This window comes from Heteronotia binoei, chromosome 21 (assembly GCF_032191835.1).
Source record: "Heteronotia binoei isolate CCM8104 ecotype False Entrance Well chromosome 21, APGP_CSIRO_Hbin_v1, whole genome shotgun sequence".
Classification (NCBI taxonomy): Eukaryota; Metazoa; Chordata; class Lepidosauria; order Squamata; family Gekkonidae; genus Heteronotia; species Heteronotia binoei.
This window is the reverse complement of record NC_083243.1, coordinates 142,935,406-142,949,570: the sequence shown is the minus strand read 5'-3', so window position 1 is coordinate 142,949,570 and position 14,165 is coordinate 142,935,406. Positions and strand designations below refer to the sequence as shown.

The window sequence follows — 14,165 nt, the reverse complement described above, 5'->3', positions numbered from 1 at the left end:
CAGTGTCCCTTAGATGGGTGGGTCATCATCATCGACTGTTATCGTGGTGTGCTGCAAAACTCTTCTTCCAAATAATTCAGCTTGTAATGACAAACAAAAGTGGAAATGGAAAAACATGCAGTAGCTTTACAAGCTTTTTCTGCAAATGATCTATTAAGCAGGGCTGCATTGGTGGATGAACTACACAAGGAATGTGCCATAATTCTGGTAGGTGTCTCCAGGCTAGAAGCCTTGTAGGCTGCATATCACAAGCCTTGAGAACTAAGCTAATGGAAGTCTTGGACATTCATCCTCCAGACCTGGAGGATGATATGTTGCTGAAGCAGCTGTCTGTTTTCCTGATGGAGTCTGTCCTTGAAATGTAGATATTAAGCACTCTGTGGACATCCAGGATATGCCACACAAATTCCTTGGGATGCTTGGACTGTAGGCAAAATGTGGGATAGATCTCTTGTGATCTGTGAAAATTCAAAGAAACTTAAGGCAAAAAAAGTTGGCTCAGCCCTGAGCGCTACCTTATCTGTGTGAAGAATAAAAGGTTTGATTTTACAGATAAGGCACTAATCTCCGAGACTATGAGCTGAGGTTACAATTAAAAAGAGAGTCATCTTGAGTACCCACTACAGACCAATTTCCCTAAAAAGGCTCAAAGGGAGACTTTGCAAGGGCAGACAATACCGTAACCTCCAAATAGGATAGCGATATACTGGAGGAGGTGCCTAGAGCATAGCGTTTTACAGGAAAACACAGGACATGATATTTGGGCAGCTTGTATCCTCCATAAACAGGAAGCGCTGTGGTAAGGGCAGCAATCTGACTGTGGATAATGGAGGACTTTAGACCTAATGTCAGACCATCCTGGAGAAAAGCTAACATAGAAAAACAGTGAAGGGTGCCAACAGTTCAATCTGGTTTTGTTTGCACCATCTCACAAAAGCTGTCCAGATAGTGTTGTGAATGTGATTGGCTCTTGGATAGTGTCTGTTACTCTAGAAGAGTGTTTTGCACTCAATCTCCAGTGGGAAAATGAAGGCAGTCTTGCTGGGGGCACCAGATCAGGCTCTGATTAAGCATGTCTGGAGAGACTGGAATAGACAGAGGAGAGCAGATCTCTGTAATCGCCAAGAGCCAAGAATGTCGAGCCCTATGACAGGCCACCAGTATGACCTTAGCCGCCTGTTCCCGAATCCTGCAAATCGTCTTAGGAATGAGTAGAAGCAGCCGGAAGCAAAGAGGAGTCCTGGGGCAGGAAGACGTGAGAACGTCGATTGCCTCCACCTTCATGCAGTAATACCCCATGAAAAAAGCAAGGAAGTTGATGATTCATGCTTGATGCAAATGGGTTTAGGAAAAGACATCCTAGGTGTTGGCGAATGAGGTTGAAGATCTTGGGATGGAAGGACCATTCCCCTCCGCCAGTCCAGCCATGTGCTGTACATTTGAGTCAGGTTTGCCCCATTCCACCCTGAGGTGACATTCAAATATTCAGCCACAGTATGAAAGGGAAAGCTCATTAGTACTCGTGGCCATAACCTTCCTACAAGAAGCCTTAAGCTCCTATGCATGTGGAAGGTAAGCATGAAATGCAAGGGCTGCTATAGCCTTTGTTAAGAATGCCACCTGGGTTTCTTCCTCCTCTTTGATAGGAATCCCCCCCCCCCCAGTCGTCAGGCACAGAGAACCTAGATTCTGCTTCAGGGCTTCTCCATCTCTTTGTATGGGTAACAGCCTACCTGGGTGCCTGCCCCAGGGCAGGAGGGGCTGAGAAATTTGAGGAGGTTGATCAGAGCCCTATGAAACAAGTGCCATCTTATGGCAGAAAGAAGCCATCCCCTCTTGCATATTTCTGCAGAAGGTTCACATCACCCCAATGTGGAATAAAGAAACTCCCAGAATTAGGTACTTTACCACTGAGGAAGGCGGCTGTGGACTCTGCTCTGTCTGGTATGCTGAACAGGCACCTCTGTCACTGTCAGTCATTGCCAGGGCCAGTTGATGTGGAGGGAATGGAGTAGATGCAGACTCCGAGCCTCCAAAATGGCCGCCACCAGCTACTGACAGCCCTGAAGGACTAGCATGCTCTACCAGCAAAGCAGGAGTTGGATAGCACAAACAAGCCACGAAGGCATGTTGGCCCCACCTGAAAGTAGATGGCACTTCTTGGCCTGTCATCTGGCTGCCAGTGTTGCTGACTGCTGGGCTCCACTGAGATGGACAGCATGAACAAGCCATGAAGGCATGTCGGCCCCGCCTAAAAGGTATGCAGGTATCACAGCTCTGACTCCTTGTCAGTCAGAAAAGCCTCTGAGTGTTCCGCCTCCACCGTTTGGTGAGAGAAAAATTATTATGCAGCACTTCAAAAGTGCAAAAAAGTATCGATCCTCTGTAGGCCTCTGAAGAGAGAGGGAGAGGAAGGCAAAGGAGAAAAGTGGTAAGATATAGAAAGGAAACACAGAACATGGAGGAACATTCTCCTGCGAGGGAGAATGCAGCAGATTTTATTTGTTAGTCTTCACCAAAATCAGTTAGAATATAAGGCAGAACAGTGAAGGAGTTAAAACAAGTATATAAAGGTAGTTATGAGGGAAAATATGTAAGAAAAACCTAGAGTTTAAGAGTTAGATAAAGGCAAGGCCTGATCTAAGCTGCTCTCCCTGTAGAGGCAGAAAAAGAACTGAAGGGCGGGTCATTCCAAAGGTATCAACAGGAAGTAGAAAAAAGTATTTCCTGCCTCCCTTAAGGATGGATGGGAATAACCCCCAGAGATGGCCTCTGCCTCATAGGGAGAATGATGTAAGCTGTTTTTGTTCTCCATTGGGGGGAAAGTGGGGTATAATGGTGTATGTTTTGTGTTTTTACTTTAATTCTTTTTCACTCTGTACTCACAGCACTGTCATTTTTTAAACCTTTCTCCCTACACCCCATAGCACCTATACTCTTCTATCTGCAGTATCATATATCTGAACTTCCATTTGTAACCTCATGTTTCCCCACTCACAGGTCTCTCTGCACTTCCATGTTATCCCTTTTCTCTTTTCCATAATTCTTGCCCTACCCTAATCCCCCCACATTGCAAGTTTGTCTGAAACCCCTCCCTCGATCCCTCATTTCATTCTCAGTTTTGCTCTTCTTTCTCTCTCTTTATTTCTTCTCAAGGACACTGGTAGCAACAAGGCTTTCATTCTTCCAATAACTCCTTCCTCGTAAAAAGTCTGCCAAGAAAATGTTGTGATGTGATATCACCCCATGGGTCGGTAATGACTCAGTGCTTGCACAGGGGGACGACCTTAACCTTTTTATGCCACAAGGCAGAGTAGCTGCAAAAGGTAGGGCAAATTGATGGCAATTCTATCCCACATCTCTGAATCAAAGCAGAACAAAAACAACAGATACAATACCATATTCACCCACCTTCACTTTTGAGGGACTTGGATAGTTTAGCTACTACCATAAAAAACAGATGGGTGGGATTGCACCACAATGTATATTGAGGGCTGCAGGGCCCAAGCATAATTTTGGGGACCTTGTACAAACTGGTAGCATGAGTGACCCTATCTCACACACATGGTCCTATTTCATACAGCCAAAGTAATGAAAAATACATTTTCTGAAATTACTTCTTAAATAGTCATTAAACCAAATTGTGGCCCACAGTGGAACTTTTCTGTCATTCATCCAAACCTGGCCTCACTTATTCTTGTTTAATGTAACATACAGCCTGAACAAGTCTCACAAAGTTTACTCTGTTGCTCCTATGGATTTTTTTATTTCTTTGGGTCAGTTTTATAATCAACTGATTTACTTTAAAGCTTTACTTTCCTGCCGTTATCTGTTCAGTGTAACTTTTGTGTGTGAATTTACTCTCAATAGAAAAAGCAACCACCAGGTGGCTTAACTCCCCCCCCCCCCCAAATACATTTGTATGTTTACAGACATTATGGTTATCTTGATGAGAATTTGTTGCAGAAAATGAGATGTTGCATTCTTAGAAATGACTATAGATGTTATGCTAAATGTGTTGTTTCCTTTCCCATCCTTTCCCTTTGTATTTTATTTTGACCCACCTTGTTCATAATGTTGTTTGCTTTGCTCTGCTTTATGTTGACATAGGATGTATAAAAAAGAAATAAATACTTGTATTTTCAAGCCATGATCTAGCCTACCTCATTACTATGGTGAAAAAACCCAAGAACAGCCTTGGCCAGCCAGGCCTCCTGGATCTCTAATCCACAGTAAAGTGTACTATTCCTCAAATAGGCAAAGACAAGGGCATGTGTGTTGGGGGTGGGGCAGGCCTGCTACAGACTCAGTAGCACAATTCTTAAAAACGAAACATCCAACTACTAAGAAAAAGTGTTATAACTCCATCTAAAGTTTTTATGGAAAGGGTAGGGTAAATCTACAAAACTGTCAAACCACACTCCTGAGTAACATTAAGATTGCCTGATGCAGTTATAGAAAGTATCACAAGAACCTTAATAACTTTCCTTTCAATGCAGCTTTTAGTTCACATTAAATAAAACATATTTCACATCTGAGATTGTGAGGGGAAAGCATCAGGCAAATTCAACTGGAAACCATCCCCAATTGCTTGAAGCCAGCTGCTTAACATTTAATAAAGGAGCCTCCATTTGGGTGGAATGCAATACAGCTGTTACCAGGAGCTAGGTAGAGCATGAACATTACTTCCATTTTAGTCACTTGATTGCTATTTACTGAGTTCACTTCAAGGTATTGGCTGCAAAGCCCTTTATGGTACTAGTCCCTCCTATGTGCTAGACAGCCTTTTCTTCCTATGCTTTGCCACAGCAGGTTTACTCATCTGAGCAGGCCTTATGTCCATGCCACCAAGGAAAAGGGCAAAATCAACACTACACACATTCTGCTGTAGCCCTCTTTAAGGAATGGCCTGTTTGATAAGGCTAGGAAGGATCCTACTCTCCTGGCACTCTGCAAACTATGAAAAACTCAGTTATTCAGGAGGGCTTTACCATACAGCTAACAGGACTGCTCCGTGACAAAATGGTTAAGAAAAATGCTTTGGTTAAGGGATAGGGAATTGTGGCATGTTCAGTCTGTTGCTTTAAGTATGATCCTAGAGGTAGTTTTTACATCATTAATGTCATGTTTAAATGTTTACTTTGTTTCAGAATTGTATCAGATTTCTGCAATCCAAACTCTATTGCAATGTTTATTGGCTATCCTAGTGTGTTGATGTTGACTTAACACTGTGTAATGCGTAAGTCTCAGTGTGTAAGTCTCAGTGAGGAAGGTGGACTATAATTAGAATAAAGTTGTACTCAAGCACACCACTCTGAATAGCTGCCAAGACCTGAATGATCAGATTTTTACATTTCACTTTATTGAGACTGGTTATTCTGCCTTATGGAGACCAACTGATAGCCTTGAGGGCACAGAAGGGGGTGGTGGTGCAGAAATGGGTGCAGGTGAATTTATCCGAAGACACACAAAAAATATTCATACATTTCTATTGCTGCCTAAGAGTTGTATAGTACTGTGATTAACCTAATAAAGAATTGCCTTGTATGTTCTTACAATCTATTTTCCATTCATCAGGATGATGCCTCTGGACACCACATAGCACATGAGCACAGCTGGTAAGTCAAGAATAATTAAGCTTACAGGTAGGTTAAAAGAATATTCATGATTCTGAGACAAGTAAAAAGGTAAAGGTAGTCCCCTGTGCAAGCACCAGTCGTTTCCGACTCTGGGGTGACGTTGCATCACAACGTTGTCACAGCAGACTTTTTACAGGGTGGTTTGCCATTGCCTTCCCCAGTCATCTACACTCCCCCCCCCAACAAGCTGGGTACTCATTTTACCAACCTTGAAAGGATGGAAGGTTGAGTCAACCTTGAGCCAGCTACCTGAACCCAGCTTCTGTCAGGATCGAACTCAGGTCGTAAGCAGAGTTTGGACTGTAGTAGTGCAGCTTTACCACAGTGTTGCATTTGGTATTATTCACAAATGGAATATATCGAAATCTGTTGTGGTTTAGCTTCCAACCATAAAGTAGATCTGTCTATACAAATTCTCCGAGGTCGGTTTCGTTCCAGACGGAAAACCCACATGTGGGACAATGATGAAGATCTTTCCTTTTCTTGAAGGAATAAGAAACGAAACACTATCACACTTTCAAAAGAGCTACTTCAAAGCAGACACAATCAAGTATCACAATGTTTATTGATAGATACAAGTATATAAAATCAGGGCATGAACATGTTTTGATAAATTAAGTAGACTTAATTTCAATACTATAATAGGGGACCAATTCAGTTTCTCACCATTTTGTTTCACACCCACAAAGACCACTTCCAAGGGCATTTATCCACCTCTTCAAACTGATCATTTTTTGTGCAAGTAAACCATGTTTTTTTAAAAGACTTGTGCACTTGCCCAGGCTCAAAGATATTAAAATCTAGCACATAAAGCCCATTACTAGAGGTAGAAATACAGGCAATATACTATTACGGCAACCACCATCGATTACAGTTAAGGATTCTCTGTAACAACCAAATGGATAATCAAATATTGCAACAACTCAAGTATTACACTGAGCAAAGTGCATTTCTACAGTATTCAGTGTTGCTATTCAGTTTTCTAACAAACAGCCTATGGTAACTGGCATCAAAGAAGATCCTTACACAGACTGCTTCTGAACTTATGATGTAATTATTGCATGCTGCTAATACACTGTTATCTAAACATTAAAGATACTCTAAAATATTTTTATGGTAGACTATGATTAAGACATACTACAAAAACCCTTATGCAGAAGCAAGTCCTACTGACCTACTGCTGCTTTAAATATTGTGAAAACATTACAGCGGAATGAGTTTTCGCAGTGGTTAGGTCAAATGCAGTTACATCATAGCAACAGTATGTTTGCACAATTTAAGGCTTTGGCTGGTTTAGTCAGCTTCTTCTTCAGATTCTTCCTCCTCAGCAGTTTCCAGCCAGGTCAGCCACTGGTTTACCTGCAATTAAACCATTATAATGTTATCAAGAATAAAAAGATGTGAGTAATAGTATATATTCCACATTCATACGATAAATGAGAGGTCATTCTTCAAATGTAATTTAAGCTCTTATCAATTACAATGGATATTTGTTTTGAAGTACTTGAAACACACTTACAAACAGTATAGAAATTGTACTGCTTCAGGAGTTCAGGGTATTGGGACAATTGTTAAAAGCATGTTAGTGACTGCATTTTTGTTTTTCTTTTACCTGGAACAAAGCTTTGCCTTTCCCTGGAAACTCTTGAGTAATGTCTTCTTTCCATGCCAGAAAAGCTTCTTCTTCAATGATTTCCATATCATAGAAATGAACAAAGAAGCGCAGTAACATGCCTAAAAAACAAACAGGTACAGTAGTCTTATTCTGAACTTCTGTAAGTGCAATAAGGAAGTAAGAAGCCACCTCTTCTTAAGGAACTGTAAACCCCTTTTTATATTATTCAGCCTCAGAACTAAAGTACAGAACATTGCCCACACCAACACTCATAATCTTCTGTTTAGACATGGAAGTGACTGTATTTAAAAAGTTACTATCAACCTGTTTGATTCTAACTCTGCTCCTCCTTCAAGTGATGTTGATCTAATCTTCTACTGCCCTGCACAGGGCGGGGGGGAGGAGATGAGAGAATTATACACAGATTTATTCATACCTTTTGGGAAGTTGTTGTTATAGCAGTGCACTTGGAGCGCATACAGAGCACTCACTTGTAGATCAACATGGTCATGAAGGAACTTCTGCATTACTGGCTTAAATGAAAGAAGCAGCTGTTTTTCTTGCTCCAGCTGCTCTTTAGAAGGAGCAGATGAAGAATCTGGTTCATCATTAGGTGGGTTTACTTCACTAGAAATATACTGCAAGAAACTGAAAAAAGAGATGGAACTTAAACAGATGCATGGATTTAGCTGAACTATTTATGTCTACACATTTGTCCTGCTAAACAAAAGTAACACCCCAAGTCTGAAAAAGAGGATGCTATCACACATCCAGGACTAAGTTCAATATTGAAACAGACTTTTGTAAAACAATATATGCACAAACACAGCTACTAGAAGGAATACTTAGAACTGCTTATATTATTCCAACAAACCTAAGCAAGTTAGACATCTCACCTGGTCATCAAAATATTAACAAATCCCTTATCTACATGAAGTTTTGGTGAAATATTGTCCTTAATCCATTTATAGATAGCTTGAGGGGATGGATCCAACTTTATCTGCTTTAAGAGCTCCTTTTCCAGTTTTAGAAGTGGAAATAAGAAGCTAAGTCCTTTCCCTTCCAAGATCTCCAGCATACGGTCCTTATTCTGGTCAATCTCTGCAACAGAAAAATTTATAAATAGTGGGCATTATTCCTGCTTTAGCTTACATGGAGAAAAGACTTCCCTGCCTAATGGTTTGAATTAAAGCTATAATTCTCAGATTTTTAAAAAATGTACTCACATATGCAAGAAGGTTCCAATTATACCCAATTAATAAGTACTTTGTTTTCTTACCTGGCAGCATCTTCTGCATATTGACTTTGCTAATTTGAAAGAGTTCCGTTAGCCATTCACGGTCCTGTAGCTTAGCTAGTTGTTGAAGGCAAAGCAAGAACAGTGGGAAATGGGTGCCACTTTCCAATGGTAGAGCTAGTTCGGAAATGCTCACTAGTTCTGAAATTATGGCACGGGCTGCAAACTGTGCTAGGTAGGATTTTACTAGAGGGATGTCCACCTCCAGTTTCGGACACTGGTCCAGTACATTTAGGAATGCCTGAGAAGCAGCAAAAAGAGAGAGAGAGAGGACAATTAAATATACCCACGTGTTTACTGTATTAGATGCTTATAAATAGCTCTCGAGAGTCCTTAAACCAAAAGCAAGAAACAATTCTAGAAATTAGTCTAAACTCTGAAACTGCAGTAAGAAGGCCTGGCTCCACTATACTAATTTAATGAAACATAAAAACAGGATTGTCTATCCAGATGTTTTTACATGATTCAGCATATTCTAACACGCTTTAAAGTAAACTGAACCATGATTACAGATTCGTGAACAGTACCTGCATGAAGCTGTCGCTAGTGGCTATCCCTTCCTGTTTAAGCAAACTGATCAGTGCACTTGCTTTCTCTTTATCTTCATCTGATCGATCCAGTGACTGAAGTATTATTTTGCTTAGCATCTCAGGAAGAAAGTGTTTTGGCGCTCTCATTTCTCTCACACTGTTGACAGCATCATTGGCATTTCCATTATTTAGGTACTCAGTCACAACGGTTTCCTGAAATAGGAAAAATGTAGCTTATCACGAATTATACATGGCTTCTGCAGTTTTTAGTTTTGTAACAGCTCAAACAGAACTTACAGTTAATTTCAGCAACTCTTCCTTAGAAGGTGGTGGTTTCTTAATCGTCTTTGCAGGTTTCTCCTGGATAAGTGGTGGATTTGTCTTGAGACCAAGCTGAGGTGGCTTGAAGGGCGATCGTTTTCATTAGAAGATGAAACGGCATGAAAATATAGTATTTATAAGTATCAAAAGTTTGGAATTATAGTTTGGTTCATTACTCAGTATATGTTAGAAACACATTCCTCATACAGTGAGCATTCAACAGTTGAATATCCTAGGAATAGTTTGAGCAAGTATCTAGACTTGAAACGCTCTAAACTAAAGGATGAAAGTAGCAATAATGTTGAAATCATGAGCAAAAATCCCACTGGTTGATTTCTTCTTTGAATGTCACCACTCAACTACAAAAAACTAACAACCTGATCTTATGTATATTTACCTGTCTCACCAAGTTCTTGTGTACAAATGCCTTACCAGGCATCTCTATAGGATTCCAGACTTGTTATAAATATGCATTTCCCTGAATTCTTACACAGAACAACTTCAGATGTATGCAATCTTAAGAGGAGAATTCAGTATGTCTAATTTTTCAGGTAAATGAGTAAGCTGCAAATTGCTCCTGATTCTATGCTTAAAGCATTAGCGCGTTTGCATATTCCATCCCAAAACCAAACCCACAATACATAGAATTCAAACAGCTTAATTAGTAAAATATTTACCTGTCCCAAAGGTGGTGTTTGAGTACGTGGTGGCTGTGCACTGGGAGGAATCATAGTTATCTGGGGCTGAAGCTTTGGCACTTGGTTTTTGTTTATTAGGAAAGATTGAGCAGGCCTCAGGCTAATCTGCAAATACATTTTATGGAATTATGAGATGAAAATTCTTCAATGAATACCTGCTGCAGAAGCTGGGTGACACTTTACACACAATAATTGCTATTAGGTAAGCTTCAGCAACAACACAAGTCATTACTTATAATGAGTATAATTTTATTAGAATACTTTACACCCACAACAGGTTAACTGAAACTATGAAGCACTACATCCACTGCTTCTTTCAGTGAACTTTATTGCCCTCATATCTCATAATCTTGTTCATAGGATGCTGGTGACTCCAGGGAAAGGAAGGGCAATAGGAAGAAAAGGAGGGAAGGGGGGGGGAGACTAAGAAGTGGAAAAATCAGGAAAAGTAGGAGTCCCAGAACTTGTCCTCATAATAACGCGTCTTGTTATAATCATTGGGCATTCTGTTTAGAGCCAAGTCTGTCTGGAGTTAATGGCATACCTCATCTGCATTAAGCTGTCCTTTCTTAGAAAACCGTGGTGGCATATCCTTGGACTGTCCTTGTTGCTGGGATAGAAGCCCCTGATTCTGGTTATGGTACAGCTGGCTTTGTCCCTGTTTTCAAGAGGGAAAGCATCAAGATAAAGTGTTGGTTTAATATCAAAGAAACCATTATTTCCAAGAGCCTACGTAAAGGAACATAAGACTGGCTAGAACTTCTGTTTTCAACAAGATTACTTACTGGATTTTTCAAAAAGGATTTGCCTAGTTCTCCAAACTGGGATTGAGCAGGAGGCATGAGGTGTCCCCCATGGCCATTGAAAAGTTGATTTGACCGATGTCGCCCCATGGTGGGTGAAAATCTATCTTGAATAACTCCTGGACCAGTACCAATTCCGCTACCTGTTTGAAAGTCAAGCCAGATAGTTTTAACCCAGCTATTTTAAGTACCTAATGACAGTATCTTGTCACTTACTAAATTAAATTAATTACCAGGCATTTGTCCAAACATATCAGCAAGCCCTCCAAGTGGGTCCCTGTCAAGTTTCATCCTGGGTGGCATAAACGTTCCCTCCAGAAAGAAGTCACTTCTCATCCCTTGAGACATAGGAGGCGGAATAAAAACTCCTAGATCCTTAAAAACAAATGTTAAATTGTATATATTGTGTTAAAGCAGCTGATCTTAGCTGTACTGAACTTCTCAATTAAAAGGTTTAACATACCACCTTCTCCCCTTCCTCTGGACACACAATTATTGAACCAAAAAGCTAAAATATTGTATTGTTTTTTATCTGCTTACGATGGAAGGCCCAAAATCAGACAGCAGGGGCATAAATATTTTAAACAATCAACTTATCTGCCCAATTAAATACATACTTTCACTGCATCTTGACGGATTTGATTGATAGTCTTTGGTCCATTGTCAAGAAAAGCTTTACGAGGAACCCAATGGTGTTCTCTCAACTCCACAGTATCCTTCAATCACAAAATAGCACATCAAGATCAGGGACACTATTTAGCACACAAGACACAACAAAACATGTAGCTTTTGTTCCTACCTGCAGCAGGAAACGAATCCTTGCCGGCAATTCCTTACTCATCATCAAGGAGCGCATACGGGCAAAGTACTGATCCATTAAGGACTGTGGAAACATAAAATTCCCAGGTGGAAGATTTAGAGCACGTAAGATTTGGAAACAAGCATGCTATTTTCTCCATATAGAATTGTGCAAGGATTTCAACAGGGTTCTTTTATTTAAAATGCTAAATAGGACGGAAACATTTGCTCTAGCTCCTCACTTTGTTTGTAGTCCTGCTATAAAAGTCAGAAGCAACTAGTAAAACACAGGATTTAAACACACTAACTTAACATTCATAATTCCTTTCCTTTACAAAAAAGCCCTTAAACTGCCTTAGGACACCCAAGTATAAAAAAAGAGAAAAACATCTATCTTAAGTACACAACTCCCTCTTTCATATACACTCTCCACCCTTGCGCTGATACAGGACTCCTGTAACTGTGAAGCCCACTTTCAGTTCTAACCATACTTACCTTGGCTTTTGCATGATCTAGTCTAGGTCCTACTGTCCTCATTATCTGACAGAGGCACTCCAAATCCTCTCCCATATCTTTGAGTTGGACTCTCTTCTTCTTTTCCAAAAGCTGAATTAAGACATACTTTCATTAACAAAATGTTTCTTTGTTGCTGTTTAGTTTATTTACTGAAGTTCACTATTCTAATTCCTTTCAAAGTTAACTAGTTTACAGGTTTTAGTATTTAAAGTTTCCTTAGATGCTTCCCAGAGCATTCTCTAGGAGAATTACCAGTAACCGCAAGGATCTCTGAAAGGCAGATTGTCCTCCATCACCAATCTTTCTGGATGTTATCTCTGGTCATGGAATGGTTGAGCGTATGCTTAGTTCAAACACACAACAACAAACAGTGAAGTCTGACAAATGAATTGTCTGAACTCTGTATACCATGGAACATGAACTAGACCAGGGGTGGCCAAAATGCAGCGTGGGAGCCACATGTGGCCCTTTCACACATATTTGTGTGGCTCTTGAAGCCTTCTCCGCCCCATCAGCTGACTTGGAAAAGGCGTTTGAAGTTGAATTCTTTCCACCTCCCTGTCCCCTCCTCTATTTCCCTTCCTTCTTTCATGCCTTGCAGCCCTCAAACATCTGAAATTTATTCTGTGTGGCTCTTAACTTAAGCAAGTTTGGCCACACTTGAACTAGACCCTTCTGCAGTGCACATAATGGCTCATCTGCCGAAGAATACCTATGCAGAAAGGAATCTCTAAAAATAGGAAATTTGAGATCCAGTGGTCTAAGCAACCTTCTGTAATAAATTCGTGCATGCACCCATCTTCACTGGCAGAATCAACTTATACCTTAAATTATTATGAAGTAATAATGAGATTTAGTTATTTAAAATAAGTAGTTTTGCAGTTTACATGAAGCCAAAAATACTACTTACTGTTTTGATGCACTTATGAAGGATAGATTCATGAATAAGATCAAGCTTGCCAAGTTCTCCAATGAATTTGATGTTTCCCAGCATCTTGATCTTAGCAATGGCTCTCTGTTCCTCCTCCTCGGGGAGGAGGGGGCCGTCATGCTTATCATAGACTATGTACAAGAAAAACAAACACTTGTTACTTTGCATGACATAAAATTTAGCTATAATTTAATTATTAAAAAACATTAAAGCCTTACTATCAACATTTCTGGTGCGGTTTTCAAATTCATCTTGAAGTTTAGAAATTAAGAGGCGTCTGAATGTCTAGGAGGAAGAAGTCCACTGATTAAAACTGTACCTTTCTGCAGCACTCATTATCATAGTAGCTTTAGAGCAAGGCTTGCACACTCACTGTGCTTTGCTTCTGTCCTGGATGACTCTCTGTTGATGGGCCATCAAAGTTGGGTGCATCTTCTGCCAGTCGCAGACATAGTTGAGCATATAGCGAGCTATATTTTGGCTCTTCAAGGGCTTTGTCTACGATCTAAACAAGAGAATTTGCAGACATGATTAAAAGAAGCAAAATCTAGCTGATATTTTGTGACAAACACACATTTCTTAATTAGCAGAGATCAAAGCTTGTTCTCAGAAACTTCCCATGTTCCTTTCCAACATTACTTTTGTTTTTGAATGCACTAACACATGAAGTTGCCTTATATTGAGTCAAATAATCTGCAGCTCTCCAGAGTCTCAGGCAGCAATCTTTCACATCACCTATTACCAGATTCTTTTAAAATAGGGGACTGAACTTGAAAGTATCTTCATGCAATGAAAATGCTCTCCCAGTGTCCTAGCATCTCCCCTAGTGACCTAGCATCTCTGCACTTAAGTACTTACAACCTACAAAAGCCTTCACAAACCCACTGTATTCACTGAAATCCAACATCCTAATAATTTGTACTGACACTGCTGCAGAATTGTAAATGCCTGGCAGCCTATGGCAAGTAAAAACACCCTTAATGCAAACAAGTAGATCCATTTTGTAAAATAATAAAA

General features: G+C 40.2%; 1 protein-coding gene and 1 non-coding gene across 2 annotated transcripts in view; both read right to left on the bottom strand.

Moving 5' to 3' along the window:
• Nucleotides 1-6,185: 6,185 nt before the first annotated feature.
• EIF4G2 (eukaryotic translation initiation factor 4 gamma 2) overlaps nt 6,186-14,165 on the bottom strand; it is a 123,163-nt gene continuing 115,183 nt past the window's right edge. Inside the window, exons 11-27 of the mRNA XM_060262390.1 lie at nt 13,522-13,653; nt 13,367-13,433; nt 13,128-13,279; nt 12,197-12,307; nt 11,703-11,786; nt 11,521-11,619; nt 11,137-11,278; nt 10,886-11,046; nt 10,645-10,758; nt 10,080-10,205; nt 9,379-9,483; nt 9,079-9,294; nt 8,534-8,792; nt 8,151-8,355; nt 7,691-7,902; nt 7,252-7,373; nt 6,186-6,998 (exon numbers count right to left, since the gene is read on the bottom strand). Of these exons, the coding sequence (XP_060118373.1) occupies nt 6,933-6,998; nt 7,252-7,373; nt 7,691-7,902; nt 8,151-8,355; nt 8,534-8,792; nt 9,079-9,294; nt 9,379-9,483; nt 10,080-10,205; nt 10,645-10,758; nt 10,886-11,046; nt 11,137-11,278; nt 11,521-11,619; nt 11,703-11,786; nt 12,197-12,307; nt 13,128-13,279; nt 13,367-13,433; nt 13,522-13,653 (2,373 nt within the window). The 3' untranslated portion in view covers nt 6,186-6,932. The remainder of the gene's footprint in view (nt 6,999-7,251; nt 7,374-7,690; nt 7,903-8,150; nt 8,356-8,533; nt 8,793-9,078; nt 9,295-9,378; nt 9,484-10,079; nt 10,206-10,644; nt 10,759-10,885; nt 11,047-11,136; nt 11,279-11,520; nt 11,620-11,702; nt 11,787-12,196; nt 12,308-13,127; nt 13,280-13,366; nt 13,434-13,521; nt 13,654-14,165) is intronic.
• On the bottom strand, nt 10,430-10,605 carry LOC132590356 (small nucleolar RNA SNORD97). Its single transcript, XR_009556696.1, has one exon. It is a non-coding gene; the product is annotated as a small nucleolar RNA SNORD97 (small nucleolar RNA).